The sequence below is a fragment of the Protobothrops mucrosquamatus genome, unplaced genomic scaffold (assembly GCF_001527695.2).
Source record: "Protobothrops mucrosquamatus isolate PMUCROS unplaced genomic scaffold, P.Mucros_1.0 scaffold2604, whole genome shotgun sequence".
NCBI classification, from domain to species: Eukaryota; Metazoa; Chordata; class Lepidosauria; order Squamata; family Viperidae; genus Protobothrops; species Protobothrops mucrosquamatus.
The window spans coordinates 61,023-82,353 of record NW_015388658.1 but is presented as its reverse complement, the minus strand read 5'-3'; the positions used below and the strand labels follow the sequence as shown (position 1 = coordinate 82,353).

Genomic DNA, 21,331 nt, shown 5'->3' with positions numbered 1-21,331 from the left:
AAAGGCTGTGGCTAGACGGGGAACTGGAAAAACCTGAAAAAAATGCAGTAGCAAATCACATACTAATGCCAGGAAACGCCACGTAATAAACAGGACTTGGAGCTTGATTGAAAGAAGACTTTATTACTTTTTATGCAGGTTTTCCCTGAGCGGCTTTAACTATGCTTGTGACTTACCCCCAGTCATGGCAAAGGTACTATGCAGCTGATCTTGAAAAACTGAATAGGGTTAGACCTGGTTAGCACCTGGATGGGGGACCATGAGGAAATCCCAGCTGGGGGGGACAGCTTAGGAAGTTAGAAAAAATAATTAGAATAGAATAGGAATAGAATTACAGGATAGAATAGAATAGAATAGAATAGAATCTGGAAGGGACCTTGGAGGTCTTCTAGTCCAGCCCCCCACTCAAGCAGGAGAACCTATCCTACCATCATGGAAAGCAGCTGGAGCATACTTCTTCTATGGTTTTGACAAGAAATCTGGGCACATGCACAAAATCTAGCTGCATTTGGAGACTTAATTATTTGCAATGGTGGCGACTATCTGTAGTTTGGGTGTAAGATGAGGGTGGAGGTTCGTTCTCCGAGCTTGTGGGTTGGTTTCTGAACGTTTCATTACCAGGCCAGGTAACATCTTCAGCGGAGTTTAGGGGGTGTCAGTTTCAGTGTTCTTTTGCTTATAGGAATCTGTGTAGTCAGTAGGTGAAGATGTTACCTAGCCTGGTAATGAAACGTTCAGAAACCAACCCACAAGCTCGGAGAACAAACCTCCACCCTCCACTTAATTATCTTTAACTCTTGCTTTCATTAAGTCCGCAGGTTATAAGCAGATTTCCTAAAGCAATACTAGTCTTTTTCAAACCGGTCTTAAGCATTTAAACGGAAGGCAGAGGCTCCTTAATGTGTGAACGCTTGGCACCTTTCAGAACGGCAAACTCCAGAGGTTTGTGGAATTTTACAAGAGGGCCAGGTCTAGAAATTTGTAGCAGCAGCTGCCCCCCTCTGGTGGACCAGGTGGGGAACAGCAATGAGGATCCTCATGATCGTATTTGTAAACAGTTCAACTTCACCAGTAGCATGCCCAATAATGTCAATCACAGCTGCCCCTTAGTACCATGATTCACATCCTTTTCAAAATAGGTGTCAGACCTGCTGCAGCTGGGTCCCTCAGAAAGAAAGACCCTTGACTCCTTTTGGTTGAAGTGATAGGTACTTTTACTAAGGGTTGCTGGTTGCAGCAAAAGTAGGCTAGAGCTAAAGTCCCCGCACAAAAGATTAATCAGAATAGAGCTGGAAGAGACCTTGGAGGTCTTCTAGTCCAACCCTAAACCAGGGGTAAGGCAACCTTGGCTCTTTTATGACTCATGGACTTCAACTCCCAGAATTCCTGAGTCATAAAAGAGCCAAGGTTGCCTATCCCTGCCCTAAACCATTCCAGGCAGGTGACTGTCCAGCCTCTTCTTAAAATCCTCCAGTGTTGGAGCACCCACAACGTCTGGAGGCACGCTGTGGTTGCTTGTAGAAATTTTGCTCATTGTTTATCATCCTAATTTTGGTGTGGGGTGGAGGTATTACACACATGCACATTGGCCGGGTGGTGATTCCCTCCCCCTCCCTGTAACAACACAGCTATCCTATTTTATTAATATATAGACCTATCCAGTTCCTGTGAATGCAATGGAAGGTCACATCGCACAGTCAGCCTTAAAACACATTTTTGTTAATCTGAGCAGCTGGGTTTCTAGCCACAGTTAGTTTTGGCTTAGCCAAACATATGAATTTAATTAGGGTAGGCATAAAAGTGCAAGCAGGTAGGAAACAAATAAATTCAAAGGAATATAGTGCAGGTGCCTTTTTTTAATTCTTGTCTTTATTGCAACAACCCCCTAGATAAAAAGTCAATAGATGGACAAACACAATCCAAACATGGATGCCAGGAAAAGACACATTGCAGTGTTTGTTTTAAACAGGAAAAAAAAAACACTTTTTTTTTCCAAATGGAAATTCAAAGGGCATAGAAACCAGCCAGATGCATTTCTGTTGGCACTGGACAAAGAGGAGCAAGCATCCACTTGGAGGAAAGAGCCAAAAAAAACCAGCACACAACTCTCAAGATGCAGAGGAAAGAGGAATGAAAAGACTCTCCCCTTTTCAAATACACAATACATTTGCAAAAAAGAAAAACTGTAATTTGCTCATTCTGCCCCACAGAACAACTTGGGTGCCTTCCTTCCCTCTTCCAAAGGTTTGAGCTATAAACACTGTAATTCACAGACAAGATGGGGATTGTGGGAGATTCCTTTTTTTCCTGAAAATCATGCAGAAGCAGGGAGAAATCAGCAGTTGAGGATTACGACTCACGGTCAAATGAGTCTGGGAAAACTGTAACCATGGCACTATTGTGGCAGGGAGAACGGATCTCTTACAACAGTTCTGCTGCATGCCGAAACAAACTCAACATCTGGGGTATACGGTGGCTTGGTACATTCTGACAGCCCCAACCTGTATAAGACTGAGCACAGGAATGAAGTCTGACACTGTAAGGAAATATACACAGGAGGGGTTGGAGATAGAGGTAGACGGCAAGTAAAGGCAGAGTCAAGGATGCTGGCCTTTGAGTCACCTTGCCCCAAAGTGGCCTGGTCCCATTTCTACCCCCCGGAACAAAACGGGGATCAGCCCTGTTCCAAGTTCTCAGCTGCCCGTACTGCTGAGTAGGAGGTAGGGGCGTTTGACAGCTGGCGGCCGAAGAAGGATGTGGTGCGTCGAGGTTTCACCCTCTTGATCTCTTTCCCTGGAGAAAGGAGAGAAGCGTGCACACAGATAATTAGAGCTATATCAACTCAACAACGATCAGCGTCTGGGTTCACACATCACAGCCTAACCAGGGTTTGTTGAACACGTTTCGGTTGGTGCACAAAGCCAGGAACTATAATTTACAAATCACATTGGCCCGGAGTCATGCAATCTCCAAATAAAACATTTAGTCCCTGTGAGCACACTGGGATTTTCGACAGCCTGTTACAAATTTGGTTTTCATTTTTTTTTTTTAAATTCTAGGGACAAAGAAATTGCTAATCAATTTCTTCCAACCTCATTCTCTTGGACACCCATACTGATTATGAATCTTTACAACTTTATAGCCCTACGTGTAAGCCTTACTAACATAATTATTGCATATTTTTAAACAATGACTTTTAACATATTTCTGGAAGGCCTCATTAGTTTTCCCCCCCTTTTATAATGTTGAATAACTGATATGGTGGATATGGCCCATTTATCACATCAAGCTATGTTCCCTCTGTGTCTTTCAGCTTTCTAACACCATACCTCACTTTTATTGTGTTTTTATGGATGGCCCTGTGGAACTTTCAACAAAGCCTTGAACATTTCATTGTTATTTTCCACAAACACCTTCAGCTTCCCTAGACAATGCAGGCAATACTGACTATGCTTAAAACTAGGATTTTGCTTTTCAGCACATCAATCTTCTTATCCCAGTCACCAGACTAGATACGAACGAGTAGGTAGCTCAGCGGCTACTACCTACAGTTAATTTCATCCAAAGAAGAGACCAGCTGGTCCAAATTCAAAGAGTCATTTAGTTCAGCCCCATTTCTCACCAACAGGAAAAGGAAAAGAGCAATTCTCTATGCTTCGTATCGCCCATATTTAGTAACTAAATATGTCCTAAGCAAAGAAAGTTCTAGTGAGCTGACCTAAATGATTAATGCATTTTCCTAAGAAGAATGCTGTTGGATGAGGCTAAGGAGAGATGCAACTGAGTATCGTGTTTCTTAGAAAGGAAACCTGCTCAGATGCAAATGTTATAAGTATTTGCACTGGCAATGTCTGCTCCAAACTCTCTCTCTCTCTCTTTTCACCAGCTTACCTTCCTCAACATAGTCGATGGTGGCTAAACGCTGGATCCGGCTGCAGAGCACACTGCCCTGTCGCTGAATGCTGGGAGGCTGCTGATCAGATGTGGGGACTGCAGCCGTGGCGGGCTCTGAATCCAGCCCCCTGGCAGACCCGTTCAGCTCAATACAATATTCAATTAGACTACTCATCAGTTCGGCCTGTGAAGAGAGATGCAGGTCCATTTAATACAGCATCGCCTTTTTTGAAACGGCACCTTCCAGGCAAGTTAAAAAGGGACTGATTCAGCCTAGGATGCTAGATGACACACTGCATTAGCAGTACTTTTTTCCCAGTTAGTTGCATTATGGGAATAAAAAAAACCTCCCACTGTTCTGTTTTATCTACTTAGGACTTGGACCCCCTAAAACCAACCAGAAGCTGGAGAGAAAGAGCAACTGAATATGCAAGACTCTCCATTACGGAACTCACTGCTGAGATTTGCCCACACAAAACACACTTCACAATCCTGAGTGGCTGCAATGGCTGGGTAGAAAAAAAAAGGAGGAATTCGTGATCTAATGAAGCCTTAGCCAGAGTTCTCCTGTGCAAAAGCTCACGGCCCTTCTTGGAAAGAGCAAGCAGGATGTCTGCATTCTCCAAATGCAGTCCTCATCCAGTTCTCACCATTAGGTAACCGAAAACATGTCACACGATCTGCATGGAATGTCTAACCGGGGAAGCAAAATGTGGAATGGAATGGAATGGAATAAAATAATTAGAATAGAATAGAATAATTAGAATAGAATGGAATGGAATGGAATAGAATAGAATAAGCAATAGGATATAGAATGGAATGGAATGGAATGGAATGGAATGGAATAGAATAGAATAGAATAAGCAATAGGATATAGAATGGAATGGAATGGAATGGAATGGAATGGAATAGAATAGAATAGAATAGAATAGAATAGAATAGAATAGAATAGAATAGAATAGAATAGAATAGAATAGAATAGAAAGCAATAGGATATAGAATAGAATAGAATAGAATAGAATAGAATAGAACAGAATAGAATAAGCAATAGGATATAGAATGGAATGGAATAGAATAGAATAGAATAATTAGAATAGAATGGAATGGAATGGAATGGAATAGAATAGAATAGAATAATTAGAAGAGAATAGAGAATAGACAACAGAATTGTTTATTGACCAAATGTGATTGGAAACACAGGGAATTTGTCTCCGGTGCATAAGCTCTCAGTGTAAAACAGTAAATAATAAGTAAACGGCACAGTTGCTGCAATTATATCATATAAAAGATAAACGTAATTATTTTTAGCAGACTGCGCAAACCTACCCTGCTTGGATAGTTCACATTTCAACGTTCAGGTAGTCCTCAACTTACGACCACAACTGAGCCCAACATTTCTGTTGTGAAGTGTTTTGCCCCACTTTATGACCTTTCTTGCCACAGCAGTTAGGTGAAAGACTGCAGCTAATGAGTCAGTAACCTGGTTATTAAGTACCTCTGGCTTCCCCACTGACTTTGCTTGTCAGAAAGTCACCAAAGGTGATCACGTGACCCTGGGACACAGCAACGGTCATAAGTATGAGCCAGTTGCCAAGCATGTGAATTTGGATCACGTGACCATGGGGCTGCTGCAACGGTCGTTAAGTGTGAAAAATGGTCCTAGGTCACATTTTTCAGTGTGGTGGTAACTTTCAACGGTCACTAAATGTTTAAGTCAAGGACTACCTGTATTTGACAAACCAGAAAATAGGTTAATTGTAATCTAACTTGTTACGTGGCCCACACACACACATAAAGCCCCTTAAGGTTTAACATCTCTCCCAGCGTGTACATACTTGCTTAGAGTAAATCTTGAGCAGTTTGTTGACTTGCTGGCCTTCGTTTTCCCCATCAAATTCCAGCCAGAGAATATGTTCCTCCTCGCTGGGAAACGTGTGATCCCATGACAGTTCCTGGAAGCGCAGGCCCAGCAGAACATACTGCAGGGAAGGAAGGAAGTTTTATTCAGGAGGCGAAATAATGGAAGGGCCTTTAATCAACTTTGTCCCACCCAGGATCCGGCCCTTTAGAACCCTCAGAATTTGAAAGAAAACCGTTACGGGTAGTCCTCGGCTTACGACAGGGGTGTCAAACTCAATTTCATTGAGGGCCGCATCAGCATTGCGGTTGCCCTCAGGATGTGTGTGACCAGGGTGGGTACGGCCTACTGGGTGGGTGTGGATGGAGTGGGTGTGGCCTATTGGGTGGGCGTGGCCAGCTCTACATGGTTCCCGTCAAGGGTGCCTGTGGGGGCCTGGGCAGGAATGGGACAGATCTGAGGGTCTCTGGCAGAAGGGGGTGGGACCGCCAAGGCATGGTCCATTTCTTCATTCCTCACAAAGGGTGACACCTCCCCAGCATGCACCCAGGGGACGGGACCAATGCGGCAGGGGCCGGTTCCTCGCTGTTTCCAGACGGCCTTGTGGAGCTAAGACCGAATGTGTTTCAGCATAGATGGCCACCACAAAATTGTACCTTGGCTCCCGGCCGGCCTGGGCCAGGGCCAAGGCAGCGGGGGCCGTTCCCTCATTGTTTCCAGGATGGCTTCGCGGGCCACATGAAACCACTTCGCGGGCCACCTCCGCCCCCCGGGCCTTGTGTTTGACATGTCTGGCTTATGACCACAATTGAGCCCCAAATTTCTGTGGTTAACTGAGACATTGCTTAAGTGGGTTTCTGTCCTGTTTTACGACCTTTCCTGCCAGGGTTGTTGAGTGAATCACTGCAGTGGTTAGATTAAGTCACACGGTGTGTTAAATGGATCCGGCTTCCCCCCCGACTTTGCTTGTCAAAAAGTGGCAAAGGGGGGATCACGTGACACCCCCCCGGGGACACTGCCACCGTCATAAACACCAGCCAGTTGTCAAGCTTTTGAATTCTGATCACATGACCATGGGGATGCTGCAACGGTCGTTAAGTGTGAAAAAAATGGTTGCAAGTCACTTTTTTCAGTATCGTCGTAATTTCAAACGGTCACTAAATGAACTGTTGTAAGTCGAGGACTACCTGTACTTTCAGCATCACCAGGGCTCTGCTCAAAATGCACAACCTTCAACAAATAGACAAACAAAACAAATTGCTCTAGAGCAGTGGTGGCGAACCTATGGCATGTGTGCCAGAGGCGGCACTCAGAGCCCTCTCTGTGGGCATGCGCACCATGCCCCGGAGATGGCAACCATCCCTCTTCAACCAGCCACCTGCTAACTCGCCTAGGTCCCACATGGCCGGATGCATCCCAGCACCCATGCGCTTGCTGGCCTCTGTGTGGGGGGCCAATGGTGTCAGGCAGCAGCCGCCCCGGCGTCTGCCTCGCCTTGCTCTGCGACAATGGCTCCCCCGCCCTGCCTTGCCTTGCCTCACCCCGCAGGACGAGCCTCCTGCCCACCACCCCACCTGCCAGAGACCCCCTGGATCTCCCCCAACCCTGCCCGGCCCCCACAGGCATCCCTCCCCATGAGCAACATCAAGGTGACCACGTCTACCTTGGCCACACCCACCCAGTCTGCCATGAGCACCACAGCCACGCCCACCCAGTGGGCCACACCCACCTGGCACCCGGCGATACATAAGTGGGTTTTGGGTTGCAGTTTGGGCACTCGGTCTCTAAAAGGTTCGCCATCACTGCTCTAGAGATAGACATGCAACAGGGTTGCTGGATCACAACTTCCCCCAGTCCCTATGTAGGGTCCTCTGTTGGCCAATAGCAACGGCCCTTAGACTTATATACCACTTCATTGTGCTTTACAGCACTCTCTAAGCGGTTTTAGAGTCAACCTTTTGCCCCCAACAATCTAGGTCCTCATTTTACCGGCCTCGGAAGGACGGAAGGCTGAGTCAACCTTGAGCCAGTGGGAGTCAGCAGAATTAGCCTGCAGCACTGCATTCTAACCACTGCGCCACCACGGCTCTTCTAACTTATAAGCCGAACTTGTAAGTCGAATCCATAAAAGGGTGAAGAATCCCACCACCACCACCCCCCGTCTCAGGTTTACCTTCTCCTTGCTGTCAATGATATAGACGCCCTCCAGGCTGATGGCCACTATCACGGCTTTGCGTCCACTCCGATGCAGCAATCCCTGAACCGGCTTGTCTATTTCCCCAAAGAAGAAGGCACAGCTGCAGAGACAGGAGGCAGACAGAGAGAGCTGGGGTGTATACAACACCTGAACTCAACCAACCAGAATAGAACTGGAAGGGACCCTGGAGGTCTTCTAGTCCAACCCCCTGCTCAAGCAGGAGACCCTATACCATTCCAGACAAATGGCTGCCAAGTCTCTTCTTAAAAGCCTCCAGTGATGGAGCAGCCACAACTTCTGGTGGCAAGCAGTTCCACTGGTTAATTGTTCTCACTGTTAGGAAAGTTTCTCCTTAATTCCAGGTTGCTTCTCTCCTTGATTAGTTTCCATCCCTTATTTCCTGTCCTGCCTTCTGGTGCTTTGGAAAATAGGTTAGACCCCCCTCTTCTTTGTGGCAGCCTCTCAAATACTGGAAGACTGCTCTCATGATGTCCTCCTTAGTCTTTCTTGACTGGCCATTCCCAATTCCTGCAACCGTTCTTCCAATGGTTTAGCCTCCAAGCCTTTAAGCATCTTAGTTGCTCTTCTCTGTACTTTTTCCAAAGTCTCAATTCCTAGGGCTGGTGCACTTTAAGAGATGGAAAGTACCCCTGCCCGCCTATTAACCGAGTTGATGCTAGATGGGCTCTGCTAAGCCCATGTTCAGTTCAGTTCACCGGGATAGGGACACACTCTGCAGAATGCTCAGTCACCCTGGCCTGGAATGCTGGGTCTCGTATTCCAAGCTGTCTGGCAGCTGTCATGTACAGGTAGTCCTCAACTTATGACCACAACTGAGCCCCAAATTTATCTTGCTAAGCGAGACATTTGTTAAGTGAATTTGGCCCCATTTTATGACCTTTCTTGTCCCAGTTGTTAAGTGAATCACTACAGTGATTAAGTTAGTCACACGCTTGTTCAGTGAAACTGGCTTCCTTGTTGAGTTTGTCTGGCAGGAGGTTGCAAAAAGGGGATCACATGATCCCGGGACATTGCACGTGTCATAAATACGAGTCAGTTGCCAAGCATCTGAATTTTGATCCCGTTGCCACGGGGATGGCGCAACGGCTGCAAATGTGAAAAACGGTCATAAGTCACTTTTTTCAGTGATGTTGTAACTTTGAATGGCCACTAAATGAACTGTTGTAAGTCGAGGACTACCTGTATTGGAAAACTGCTGAAATATAAGGACATTACCTGTTCTATTCTGCTTTTTGTTGTTCTCATACCTCTCCCCTCTCCAAGGCTGCGGATGTCATCACTTGCTTGGGACATTCCCATTTCTCAGCCAGTTAGTTGCAATTATGGGAATAAATTATAAATTATGGGCTCTAAGATCACCGCAGAGGGGGACTGCAGCCAAGAAATTAAAAGACGCTTGCTCCTGGGGAAGAAAGCTATGGCAAATCTAGACAGCATACTCAAAAGCAGAGACGTCACCCTGCCAACAAAAGTGCGTATAGTCAAGGCCATGGTTTTCCCAGTTGCAATGTATGGCTGGGAAAGTTGGACCATAAGAAAGGCTGAGCGCCAAAGAATGGAGGCCTTTGAATTATGGTGCTGGAGAAGACTCCTGCAAGTCCCCTGGACTGCGAGACGATCAAACCGGTCAATCCTAGAGGAGATCAACCCTGACTGCTCTTTGGAAGGCCAGATCCTGAAGTGGAAACTCAAGTACTTTGGCCACCTCATGAGAAGGAAGGACTCACTGGAGAAGAGCCTGATGCTGGGAAAGATGGAGGGCAAGAGAAGAAGGGGACGACAGAGGATGAGGTGGCTGGATGGAGTCACTGAAGCAGCAGGCGTGAGCTCCAATGGACTCCAGAAGATGGTAGAGGACAGGAAGGCCTGGAGGAACATTGTCCATGGGGTCACGATGGGTTGGACCCGATTTCGCAACTAACAACAATGGGAATAAAAAAAATCCCACTGCTCTGTGGGAACCTGGACCCCCTAAAACCAATCACAAGCTGGAGAGAAACAGCAACTGAAAATGCAAGACTCTCCGTGGCAGAACTCACTGCTGAGATTTGTCAACACACTCCACACAATCCTGACTGGCTGCAATGGCCGGGTAGAAAAAGGAGGGATTCGTGATCTAATGAAGCCTTGGCAGAGTTCTCCTGTGCTTTGTGGCTGCATGGCCACCAAACCTACCCATAATAAGGAAGCTCGTGGCACTTTTGCAGGTAGGCGTGGTACAGCCTGAGCAGCGTGGCGTGCTCTTCACAAGCCCCTGCCTCCGGGACCTCACGAAAGGCCCGCAGGAGACCCTGCTCGTTGGTGGGCAAGCGGGAGCCAGCCCGTTTCCAAAGGCTGGCAAAGCGCTTGTGGCCTCTGTGGCAAACGTGGGAAGGCAAGAAGGAATCCAGCTTCTCTCTAGGAAGGGGGAAAAAATTAAGAGAAATTTAGCCATGCAATTGTTATTACTTGTAATCCGTTTCTGTTTTATCTAGGACAGGGGTCGGCAACCTTAAACACTCAAAGAGCCACTTGGACCCGTTTCCCACAGAAAACACTGGGAGCTGCAAACTCGCACATGCATGATTGAAGAGTTTAATTAAAAAGAAATAGAGGCTGTTGTGCATGAGTTCTCTCTCTCTCTCTCTCTCTCTCTCTCTCTCTCTCTCTCTCTCTCTCTCCCTCTCCTCCTCTCTCTAATCTTCTGCTCACCTGGCCAGCTGGCCTGACACTGTTCTCCGACAAGCTGACACACATTCTTATTGGGCTGGCTCTCTCCTGCCCTTGGTCTGCCAGTCCTCTCCCCCCACTGTGTGTGTGTGAGAGAGAGAGAGAGAGAGAGAGAGAGAGCTGCTGCTTCCTGCAGAGACACAGCAAAGGAGGAGCCCCGCCCAATAAGCTTGTCAGCTTGGAGAACAGTGTGAGGCCACTCTCTTTTTTATTTACACACACACACAGAGAGAGAGAAAGAGAGAGAGAGAGAGAGAGAGAGAGAGAGAGAGAGAGAGAGAAGGGAAGCGCAAGTGCCCCTCTCTGTCTCTCTCTCTGCAAATGGCGGAGGAGGACTGGGAGCCGCAGGAGAAGGCTCAAAGAGCCACATGCGGCTTCTAAGCTGTGGGTTGCCGACCCGTAATCTAGGACAGCTTTCTAATATAGTGCGCTACACCTGCGGTTATCTAACTCCAATCACACCCATCCCTTCTACTGGAACTACAAGCACAGGGATTTTTAAATGCAGAAATGATAAATAGAAAACACGAGGGCTTAATTGATATCACCCTACCCATTGTGTTTTATAAATTATGGTTTATGGCTTAACATGTTCATGGGACCCAGCCACTTGTGATTCACACCACAAGTCAAGCTTGACTTCTTGTTGCATGTTGCAATAGGACCTGAATTGTTGTTTGGGTGCCACCTACTTCAGGAAGGAAGCCGTGTGCTGCTCCGGACTGTAGGGGCCCAAGTTGATCCGGCACACCAGGGCTCCCAGCGCATCACAATCGGTGAGCTCACACGGATACCGTCCTCCCAGAATGTTGTACTTGGCCTCTTCGTACAAGAGCCGCAGGACGTCTTCATCCTGAATCTGGAGAAAAATCGAGACAGAATCCCACAACATCAAGCCTGGTACACGCAGAGAGTCCTCGACTTACATCCGTTCGTTCAGTGGCTGTTCAAAGTTACAACGGCACTGATAAAAGGGACTTGCGACCATTTTTCACACTTAACGACCGTTGCAGCACCCCCCCAGGGTCACGTGATCAAAATCCAGAGCCTTGGCAACTGGTTCCTATTTACGACGGTCGCTGTGTCCCACGGTCACGTGGTTTCCTTTTGCGACCTTCTGACAAGCGAAGTCCGGGGGGAAGCCAGATTCACTGGGGTGACTATCAACTGCAGTGCTTCGCTTAACAACCGAGGCAAGCAAAGTGGTAAAATGGGGCAAAACTCACATAACAGAAATCTGGGGCTCGATTGTGGTCGTAAGTCGAGGACTAAGTGTACTTGGAGGGGACTCCAGGGCAGGACTGAGAAGTTAAAAAACAACAACAATATCCATTTCCATGCTATTGTCAAGGAAATCACTTGGGCATTTTGTAAAGGCGGGATTGAATTGCTTTCAATCCCAAGGGAACTACATATCACGGCTTAATGTATCAATGAATCCCTTTTCTGCATCTCATCATATCCTGAAGATGAAATGAAGGTTTTTGCGATTCTATAATGACAAAAAGACAGCAAGCGACTCCAAAATAATTTAGCCCTGCCAATCCCTGAGTTTTCTATACCCTGTCACACATACCTCCCCCCAAAACAAACAAGAGAAGATAATGATTTGGGTAGAAAAATCCCATTTTGGGGGGGGGGATAACCGAAATCCCCACACCTCTGAGGTTTAAAGAAAAAAAAAAGACTTCTAAGAGCAAAGAAAATGAAGCCATCTTCAGCAAGGATGAAACGCTATTTGGGTTCCTGAAATGAAGCGTTGAAAACTTTTTGCTGCAGCTCCAACTGGCAACTACTCAACGGAGGGAGGGAGGGGGGGTATGCAATAAGGCTTGGAGGGCCACATCCTGCCCTGGGCCCGTCCGTCCGTGGGTTTTGCAAGGATGAGCCGGACTCTCCTTGAACTCACCTGCAGCTCTTTCCTTCTCAGATGAAAGATGTTTCTACGGAATTGAAGCGACGGTTCATCTGCGGGAAAGTCAAAAGAAGGATTTAAAATCCTGGCTCTCTTGGGAAGAATTCAAGAAAGGCCTGGCCGACACACACACACACGCACACACACACACACTTACGGGTAACAAAACGCCCCAAATGGAGACCTACGCTTTAGTCCTAGAACTGGACTATTTATTTTTATGTACTTTGGCAATGTACAAATCACCGTAGAAGAATACAGGTGGTCCTTGACTTACAGCAGTTCGTTTGAAGTTGCAAAGGCACTGAAAATGGCGAGTTATGACCATTTCTCACACTTAGGACCTTGGCAGCATCCCCACAGCCACGTGATCAAAATTTAGATTTAGCCTGGCAGCTGATTCGTATTTATGACCGTCGCAGTGTCCCGGGGGTCACGTGATTCCCCTTTTGCCACTTTCTGACAAGCAAAGTCAACCGGTAAGCCAGATTCACTTAACAACCGTGTCACTAACTTCAGTGATTCCCTTAACAACCGTGGCAAAAAAGGTTGTAAAATGGGGCAAAATTCACTTAACAAACGTCTCGCTTAACAACAGAAATTTTGGGCTCACTTGTGGTCGTAAGTTGAAGACTACCTGTAAATAAGTTCCACAAACCTCCAGCAACATAAACCACACAGCACAGAGGTAGTCCTCAACCTACAACCATTCATTTAGTGACTGTTTGAAGTTATGACTTATGACTGTTTTTCGCACTTGCAACCTTTGCAGCATCCCCACCAGGGTCATGTGATCAAAGCTCAGAGGCTTGGCAACTGACTCATACTTACGACCGTTGCAGTGTCCTGGGATCATGTGATCCTCTTTTGCGACTTTCTGACAAGCCAATCAGTGGGGGAAGCCAGAGTCACTTAACCACCCTTTTACTAACAACTGCAGGGGTTCGCTTAACAACGGTGCCAAGAGAGGTCGTGAAATGGGGCAAAACTCACTTAACAACCGACTTGTTTAGCAATGGAAATTTGGGGCTCAATTGTGGTTGTAAGTCAAGGAGTACCTCTACCATTTTAGAAGGCTTAGATAAACTGTTTTCAGGGCCCCTGTTTTCAGGAATGCTGAGAGTCTTTGGCACTACCGGAAGTTTGTGTGACAATCTAGCTCAGAGGTCCTCGACCTTTTGGGCACCAGGGATCACTGGTTCCGTGGAGAGGGGTTTTTCCGTGGACCGGGAGGGCGCGTGGTTTTGTGTGCTGCCTGCATCCCGCAGATGGGGCTTTGCTTGTTTGTGTGGACCGGTTGCTGGCATGCTGAGGCCCGGTATGGGTCTAGCTAGACCAGGGGTAGGCAACCTCAGCTCTTTTATGACTCATGGACTTCAACTCCCAGAATTCCTTAGCCAGCTATGCTATGCTGACTCAGGAACTCTGGGAGTTGAAGTCCATGAGTCATAAAAGAGCCAAGGTTGACTACCCCTGAGCTAGACTCTGTAGATCGAATAAGCCGATACCGAAATGAGGGGGGTTTTTCTGTTCCTTTTTAGAAAGGGTGCAAGCGCATCAGTGTTGTGCGCCAGTTGCGGCCTTTCCTGGACCAGGATTCCTTGCGCTCAATCGTTCAGTCCCTAGTGATCTCACGGCTGGACTACTGTAATGCATTCTCCATGGGGCTACCCTTGAAGAACATTGGGAAGCTATAGCTGGTGCAGAGTGCAGCAACGCGGGCAGTTTTGGGGGCCCCAAGAATGGCCCCTGTGACACCACTGCTCCGCCAGCTGCCTTGGTTGCCCGGCTGTTTCCGGGTGCAATTCAAGGTGTCAGTGACCCCCTTTAAAGCCCTCCGTGGCAGGGGTCCCGGTTATTTGAGGGACCCCCTCACTTCACTGGGATTGGCCCGTCCCACCCATGCCAGCAGAGGAGGCATCCTGCGGGTCCCATCAGTTCGATTATTCCGGCTGGCGGGGTCTGGGAGGGGGGCCTTCTCTGTTGTGGCTCCTGCCCTCTGCAACATCTTGCCCCCCCCCAACGTGATATTGGCCCCAACCTTCCTATCTTTTCTTAAGGGCCTAAAAACCTGGCTCTGCCAGTCGGCTTAGGGCCCCAGTAGGGGAACAGCGCAATGGAGGTCGTTGAGAGATCCCACCTGTCCCCCACTCCACCCCCATCCTTCCCCAGGTGTCTTTAGTTCTAAGGTTTAACTTTTTATGTTTTAGCTTAGGTGTAACTGTAAGCCGTAACTGTAAGAGTTAGGGTAAAACAGGTGGCCAATTATATATATAATAAAAATAGTCTGGGAATAGGCGAGAGGCTATAAAAGGAGCCGAAATTCTGCGTCCTACTGAGCAAGAGACTAAGTCAAAACTGGGGTGCTCTAGCCCAGCAGGAGACATGGCAACTTTTTTTACACACTTAGTCTGATTGAGCAGGAAGAATAAGACAACCACTTGTGGATTATCCATCCTCATGCTGGAGAAGCAGCATTTGCTGCAGACAGAGAGAGAGCGAGCACAAGTTGGACAGCTAATGAGCAAGCGAGCACGAGCTGACAGCTCGGTGGCCACGCCCACTCAGTGGCCACTCCCACCTGGCACCCGGCGATGCATAAGTGGGTTTGGGGTTGCAGTTTGGGCACTCGTTCTCTAAAAGGTTCGCCACCACTGTAATATATATATGTAAGTTATTTCTGCCTTGAAGACACCTGCAGGTAAATGCCAAATGCTCCTGTAACACTCAAATTCTGCAGCTGGATTCACGTGTGAATAACATGCTTGACCCTTAACCTGGCTTAACAAAAGTCAAGGAATGCACTCATGTGATACTCAAACCAATAAACCTTACTCTCCCTGAACCGAAGGTTGGGGGGTCACACAAGAGGCTAGAACTACCCAACTTCAGCTACTCCAGCACATTGCACCACGTTGAACGGTAGGTGCAGAACTGCAGCAAAAGAACAGTGCTTTTTTCTTTAGGATTAGAGAAAGGACGTTTGCGCGTGTCACGGAGATGCCCCCGGAGATGCCAGCACCTTCAACAATCTCATCCACAGAGCAGCTGGTGAAGCGGAAGAGCAGATCCTGCCACTGCCGGCAGATCTTATACGGTTGGTGTTTGGGCTTCAGCTGAACCTCTGCAAGACAGAAAGAGAGGAGCGGATTCAGATGATGGCCCTTATAAGAGCACGCTTCAGCTGCGTCTCCAGTTGATGTTCCGTTTCACCCATCCTACTGAGTTTTAATGAGCAAAGACTCCTGGCTCATATTTTTTCCCCCCAAGAGTATACTTTACTGAGCACAAAGCGTTTACAGATTACAGCAAGTAGAATCTGTTGGCTCGGCTTCAAAAAGATGCAATTAACATGCCCTTTTCCATGGCCACACCCTTATTATCGGTCAATGTCCAATTAAAAGTTCTCAGGTGATTTTGGAAATGGACTCTGCGCTCCTGCCTTTCCCATCTCCACATTCCTTTTGCTGACCATGCATTGGATAGGTGAGGCTCCCAGTCAGGGCTTCAATCCGAAACCACCATCCCTTAACCACCCATATTCCAATCTCTTCCCTCCCCCACTCCTCCCCCCCCCCCGTTGCAAATGTCAGGCTGGCAAGATGTGATGCGAAGCATAATGCAGCCACGACACACGCTTCAATGGGGTCTCAAACTGTTTTTGCAAAGCCGAACAAATCCCAAGGGGACAATTGCAAGCCTGCAGAGCCAGCAAAATACCGAAGCAAGGTTACCACAATCCAGGTTTAGCAGGCTGCATTTACTGCCTCAAGGTTTGCACCTGGTGCAGGGAAGAGGATTGTCTGAGACAGAGCAAAGACTTCTATGGACAGGGCAAACCAGAGAAGAGCAACAAAGATGATGAGGGGACTGGAGGCTGAAATATACGAAGAACGGTTGCAGGAACCGGGCATGGCTAGTCTAGTGAAGAAAAGGACCAGGGGAGACATGATGGCAGTCTCCCAATATTTGAGGGGCTGTCACAGAGAAGAGGGGGGCCAACCTATTTTCCAAAGGACCTGAAAGCCAGATAAGGAACAATGGATGGAAACTGATCAAGGAGAGATTCAACCTAGAAATGAGAAATTTCCTGACATTGAGAACAATCAACCCATGGAACAGAAGTTGCCTTCAGAAGTTGTGGGAGTTTCATCACTGGAGGCTTTCAAGAAGAGACTGGAGTGCCATCGGTCAGAAATGGTGTAGGGTCTCCTGCTTGGGCAGGGGGGTTGGACTAGATGACCTACAAGGTCCCTTCCAATTCTGTTATTCTATTCTGTTCTATTCTATTCTATTCCATATTTTCTATTCTATTCCATTCCATTCCATTCTTCTTCTTGATTCTATTCTATTCTATTCTATTCCATATTTTCTATTCCATTCCATTTCATTCACCTATTCTATTCTATTCTATTCTATTCTATTCTATTCTATTCTATTCCATATTTTCTATTCCATTCCATTCCATTTCATTCACCTATTCTATTCTATTCTATTCTATTCTATTCTATTCTATTCTATTCTATTCTATTCTATTCTATTCCATATTTTCTATTCCATTCCATTCCATTCTATTCCATATTTTCTATTCCATTCCATTCCATTTCATTCACCTATTCTATTCTATTCTATTCTATTCTATTCTATTCTATTCTATTCTATTCTATTCTATTCTATTCTATTCCATATTTTCTATTCCATTCCATTCCATTTCATTCACCTATTCTATTCTATTCTATTCTATTCTATTCATTCAGCTTTGGTCTGGCGGCCTCCTGGCAACTGCTTGCCCTTCACATCCCTGTCATCTCAGCCAGTAAAGCTGCTGAGGCTCAACTACAGGGTGCAGCTCCAGGCCTCTTTGGGAAGGGTGGGAAGTCTGAGCCTTCGGAGACTTACCAAGGAAAGGGGAGACCAGCCACAAGGAAAAGATCTCGAGAGCAGATTCGGGCAGCTTCAGCACATCCAACACCATCCGATGCAACTCGTGAGCTGTGACGGAGGGCAGGTTGTCCATCGTTAGGCGCACCACAGTGTCATCGACAAGATAAACCAGGACATCCTGCGCTGAAGGGGAGAGAAAGGAAGAGTAAAAATAAAATAAAATACAGTTGTGGTATTCCCCCAGCACACAACCCGATGACTGAACTAACTCAGTTTTCCAGGTTCGCACAATTCCTTAAACAAAAAACAAATCCACCCATCACAAAAAAATGAACCAAACTTTGAACTAATAAAGCTTCTCATATTATGCGATTGCAGATCTTTCACAGAGGTGGTAGTTAAGTCTGGTATAACACCCAGGTGGGCAAGGACAGAACGTAAAGCAAAAGTCCGTTACTAAAAAATGTTTAAGAACACGGACAATCCTGAATAGGATTCGCACCTCACACAGCGGCGTCTGCCAGGACTCTCTGTATAAATGGGGCATAGTGTCCTCCCCTCAGTGGGGTCCCACGTCAATCTGTAGAGCACATCGTGACTGGCTGCAAGCTGAGGGCATATATCGGTCTGATACAGGCAGTCCTCGACTTACAACCACAATGGAGCCCAAGATTTCTGTTGCTAAGCAAGACATTTGTTAAGTTTGATTTTGGCCCATTTTGCAACCTTTCTTGCCGCAGTTGTTAAGTGAATCACTGCAGTTGTTAAATTGGTAGCACGGTTGTTAAGTGAATCTGGTTTTCCCATTGACTTTGCTTGTCAAAAGATCGCAAAAGGGGATCACGTGATCCCGGGACATTGCAACCGTCGTAAATGCGAGCCGGTTGCCAAGCGTCCAAATTTTGATCACGTGGCCGTGGAGATGCTGCAACGCTCGTAAATGTAAAAAACGGTCATAAGTCACTCTTTCAGCATCGTCTTAACTTCAAACGGTCACTAAATGAACTGTTGTAAGTCGAGGACTGCCTGTACCTGTTTTTTTTTTAATACGGTATAAACGGTGCTGTATTTCAGTGGTCAGATGGCCTAGTCATTGGTATTTGAATATAGATCTTTTTAACATTCATATTTGACGGTGTTTTACTAATCTTAGTGAAATGTTAATATATATTGCTAGTCCATGTATGATGCCCCATACAATAAACAAATACATTTAAGAAGATTTTTGTTTTCAACTCAGATCCTTTGGTGGCGGGGTGAGGGGGCAGGGATTTTCCTTTCACTCACCACGAGGACCAGTGGAAGAGACGCTACTTCGCTGAGACCCATGGTCCCCACTGGGGGGTACCATGAGTTTGTCCCCCTCCATCTGTAACCCAAAAGATAAGAAAAAAAGATTGTATGCTTGAGAACAGGCTAAACAGGCGCACATATTCAGTTCTAAGCCTAGCCAAAGGCAGAGGGCTTTGTATCAGGACATTGCTAAGCAATAAAAACCTACGCAACATGCAGCTACAAAAAGGGCTGGAGTCTCCCAAGTCCAGCTGACACCAGGCTATTCTACCTGGTGCAGATTACTTTCTTCAGTGCCTTTGTAACTTTGAACAGTCACTAAATGAACCGTTGTAAGTTGAGGACCACCTGTATTAATAGCAACAAATACCCATGATGTAGCAAACCTAATTGGACAGTGATTAATATTTATATGTTACTTATATGTAAGGGTATAGGTCTGTACATACGTTGTATATAGTATGTTTAAATGTGTGTTATGTATGTGTACACTTTGAGAGCAAGCAACCAAATTTCATTTTTTAATGTGTGCCATTGTGCCCACAGGAAAAAATGACAATGAAGGTTATCTAATTGGGATTAAGGAAACTCGGATCAAATAAAAAGGCTGAATCGCAATAAAGCTCACATCCTAAGGAAACAGGCGGGTGAAACCAGATGGAACAAAAACCGTGCTAGCACTGAAGATGTTCCCTAGTTGGGTAGTGAAACGTCTGCAAGAAAAGAGCCAAGCTCAGAGAGCCCCCAGGAGCCCCCATTTCTCCTCCTCCTCCTTTTCCAAAAAACCCCTTCCCCTGCAGCGCTGATGATGTTACCTAGTGTGGGTCGTGAAACGTCTGCAAGGAAACCACCCAGCTCAGAGAGCCCCCAGGACCCCACAGAACGAAACCCCAAACTTTCCTACCTCCTCTGCGTTTCCTTGTAAGCTTTTCTGAAGTTCTCCTAGGACCCCACCCTATCCACCATGACGTCACGCCATTCCGGTTAAATCATTGGCTGCTGCTTGCTCTCTCCCTCCTCTGCCCAGTGACGGCATTTTGGGAGGAAGTTAGGAAGGACGGCTGTACAGTAACAGGAAGTGAGTTTGCACATGCCGGATTGGAGGGGGGGGGAGAGGAAACTGGCCACGCCCCTCCGTTAGGTGCCGCCCCTTCCAGGAAGCGGCCGTGTGGGTGCAGCAGCACAAGGAGAACAATCCATTAGAATAGAGTTGGAAGGGTCCCTAGAGGTCTTCTAGTCCAACCCCCTGCTCAAGCAGGAGACCCTTCTCTCCTCCATTCTCCATCTCAGAATAACACAATAGGAAGGGACTCTGGAGGTCTTCTAGTCCAACCCCCTGCTCAAGCAGGAGGCCCTAGAGGCCTAGACCAGGGGTAGGCAACCTTGGCTCTTTTATGACTGGTGGACTTCAACTCCCAGAATTCCTGAGCCAGCCATGCTGAGGGGAAAGGGAGAGGTTTCCAAGCTGAGCCATGCTGGCTCAGGAATTCTGGGAGTTGAAGTCCACGAGTCATAAAAGAGCCAAGGTGGCCTACCCCTGGGTGGCTGTCCAAAGCGTGATAGGTTGAACTCCAGCCACGGGCAGCATAAATATTTAATAAACAATAAATGTCTCCCTGGTCTCGCTTGAGAGCAGGGATGGGCAACTAAGGAAATTTGACCGCCTGTGGACTTCAACTCCCAGAATTCCTCAGCCAGCAGGTGCCATGGTTGCCCAGGCCTGCTTTATTAGAGCAGGGGGGTCTCCAGCCTTGGCTACTAAGACTTGCGGACTTCAACTCCCTGAATTCCTCAGCCAGCACGACTGGCTGAGGAATTCTGGGAGTTGAAGTCCACAAGTAGTGGACTTAAAACAGCCAAGGTTGGAGACCCCTTCAGAGGAATTGTCCAACCCCCAACGGTTACCCTTGGGCTGCGTTTTATAACCCAAGTTATAAATCGCTAATCAATGATTAGCACTAATAAAACGTTGCACATATGGCCGAAGCAACTTTAAACGTTATCGGGCCACGTCTACTTTTGATTTGTTTTATTTGTTATATTGAAGAACTGCCCACCTCCCCTCACCGCACCCTGTAAAACAGGGGTCTTCATACTTGGCCCTTTCATGACTTGTGGACTTCAACTCCCAGAATTCCTCAGCCAGCATGCCTGGCTGAGGAATTCTGGGAGTTGAAGTCCACAGGTCTTAAAAGGGCCACGTTTGAAGACTCCTGCTGCAAAAGATATAAAGTCCCCCGTCCCCCCGCCAAGCATGCAAAACCCCGCTCCGGCCGCAGAATTCCAGAGCCCTGAGAATCAACGCGGGCGGGCCCCTTTGATTTGCCGCCCCCCACGGAGCTCTAATGACGTCATCGGAGAAAAGGGAGGGGGCCAGGCTAAACTAGTCAGTGCGCATGCGCTAGTCTGGGCCTCTCCCTCCCCGCTTTCAAGGCCTTTTCCGGGGCGGGGATTTGGAAAAGTCACTGAGCTGGCTGAGGAATTCTGGGAGTTGAAGTCCCCGAGTCGTAAAGTCGCTAAGGTTGGAGACCCGAAGGGGAAAAAGATGCTCTCGTATACG

At 47.1% G+C, this 21,331-nt stretch overlaps 1 protein-coding gene across 1 annotated transcript; it reads right to left on the bottom strand.

The window, feature by feature from the left end:
• Window positions 1-1,860: 1,860 nt before the first annotated feature.
• On the bottom strand, window positions 1,861-19,693 carry FRMD8 (FERM domain containing 8). The gene is made up of 11 exons (XM_015825371.1): window positions 19,676-19,693; window positions 18,766-18,847; window positions 17,494-17,661; window positions 15,617-15,718; window positions 12,589-12,647; window positions 11,372-11,538; window positions 10,146-10,367; window positions 7,926-8,049; window positions 5,730-5,873; window positions 3,892-4,078; window positions 1,861-2,793 (listed from the first exon to the last, which is right to left on the bottom strand). Exons 2-11 carry the CDS (start codon window positions 18,845-18,847, stop codon window positions 2,675-2,677), a joined length of 1,374 nt encoding a protein of 457 aa, XP_015680857.1. The 5' UTR covers window positions 19,676-19,693; the 3' UTR covers window positions 1,861-2,674.
• Between the last annotated feature and the right edge of the window lie 1,638 nt (window positions 19,694-21,331).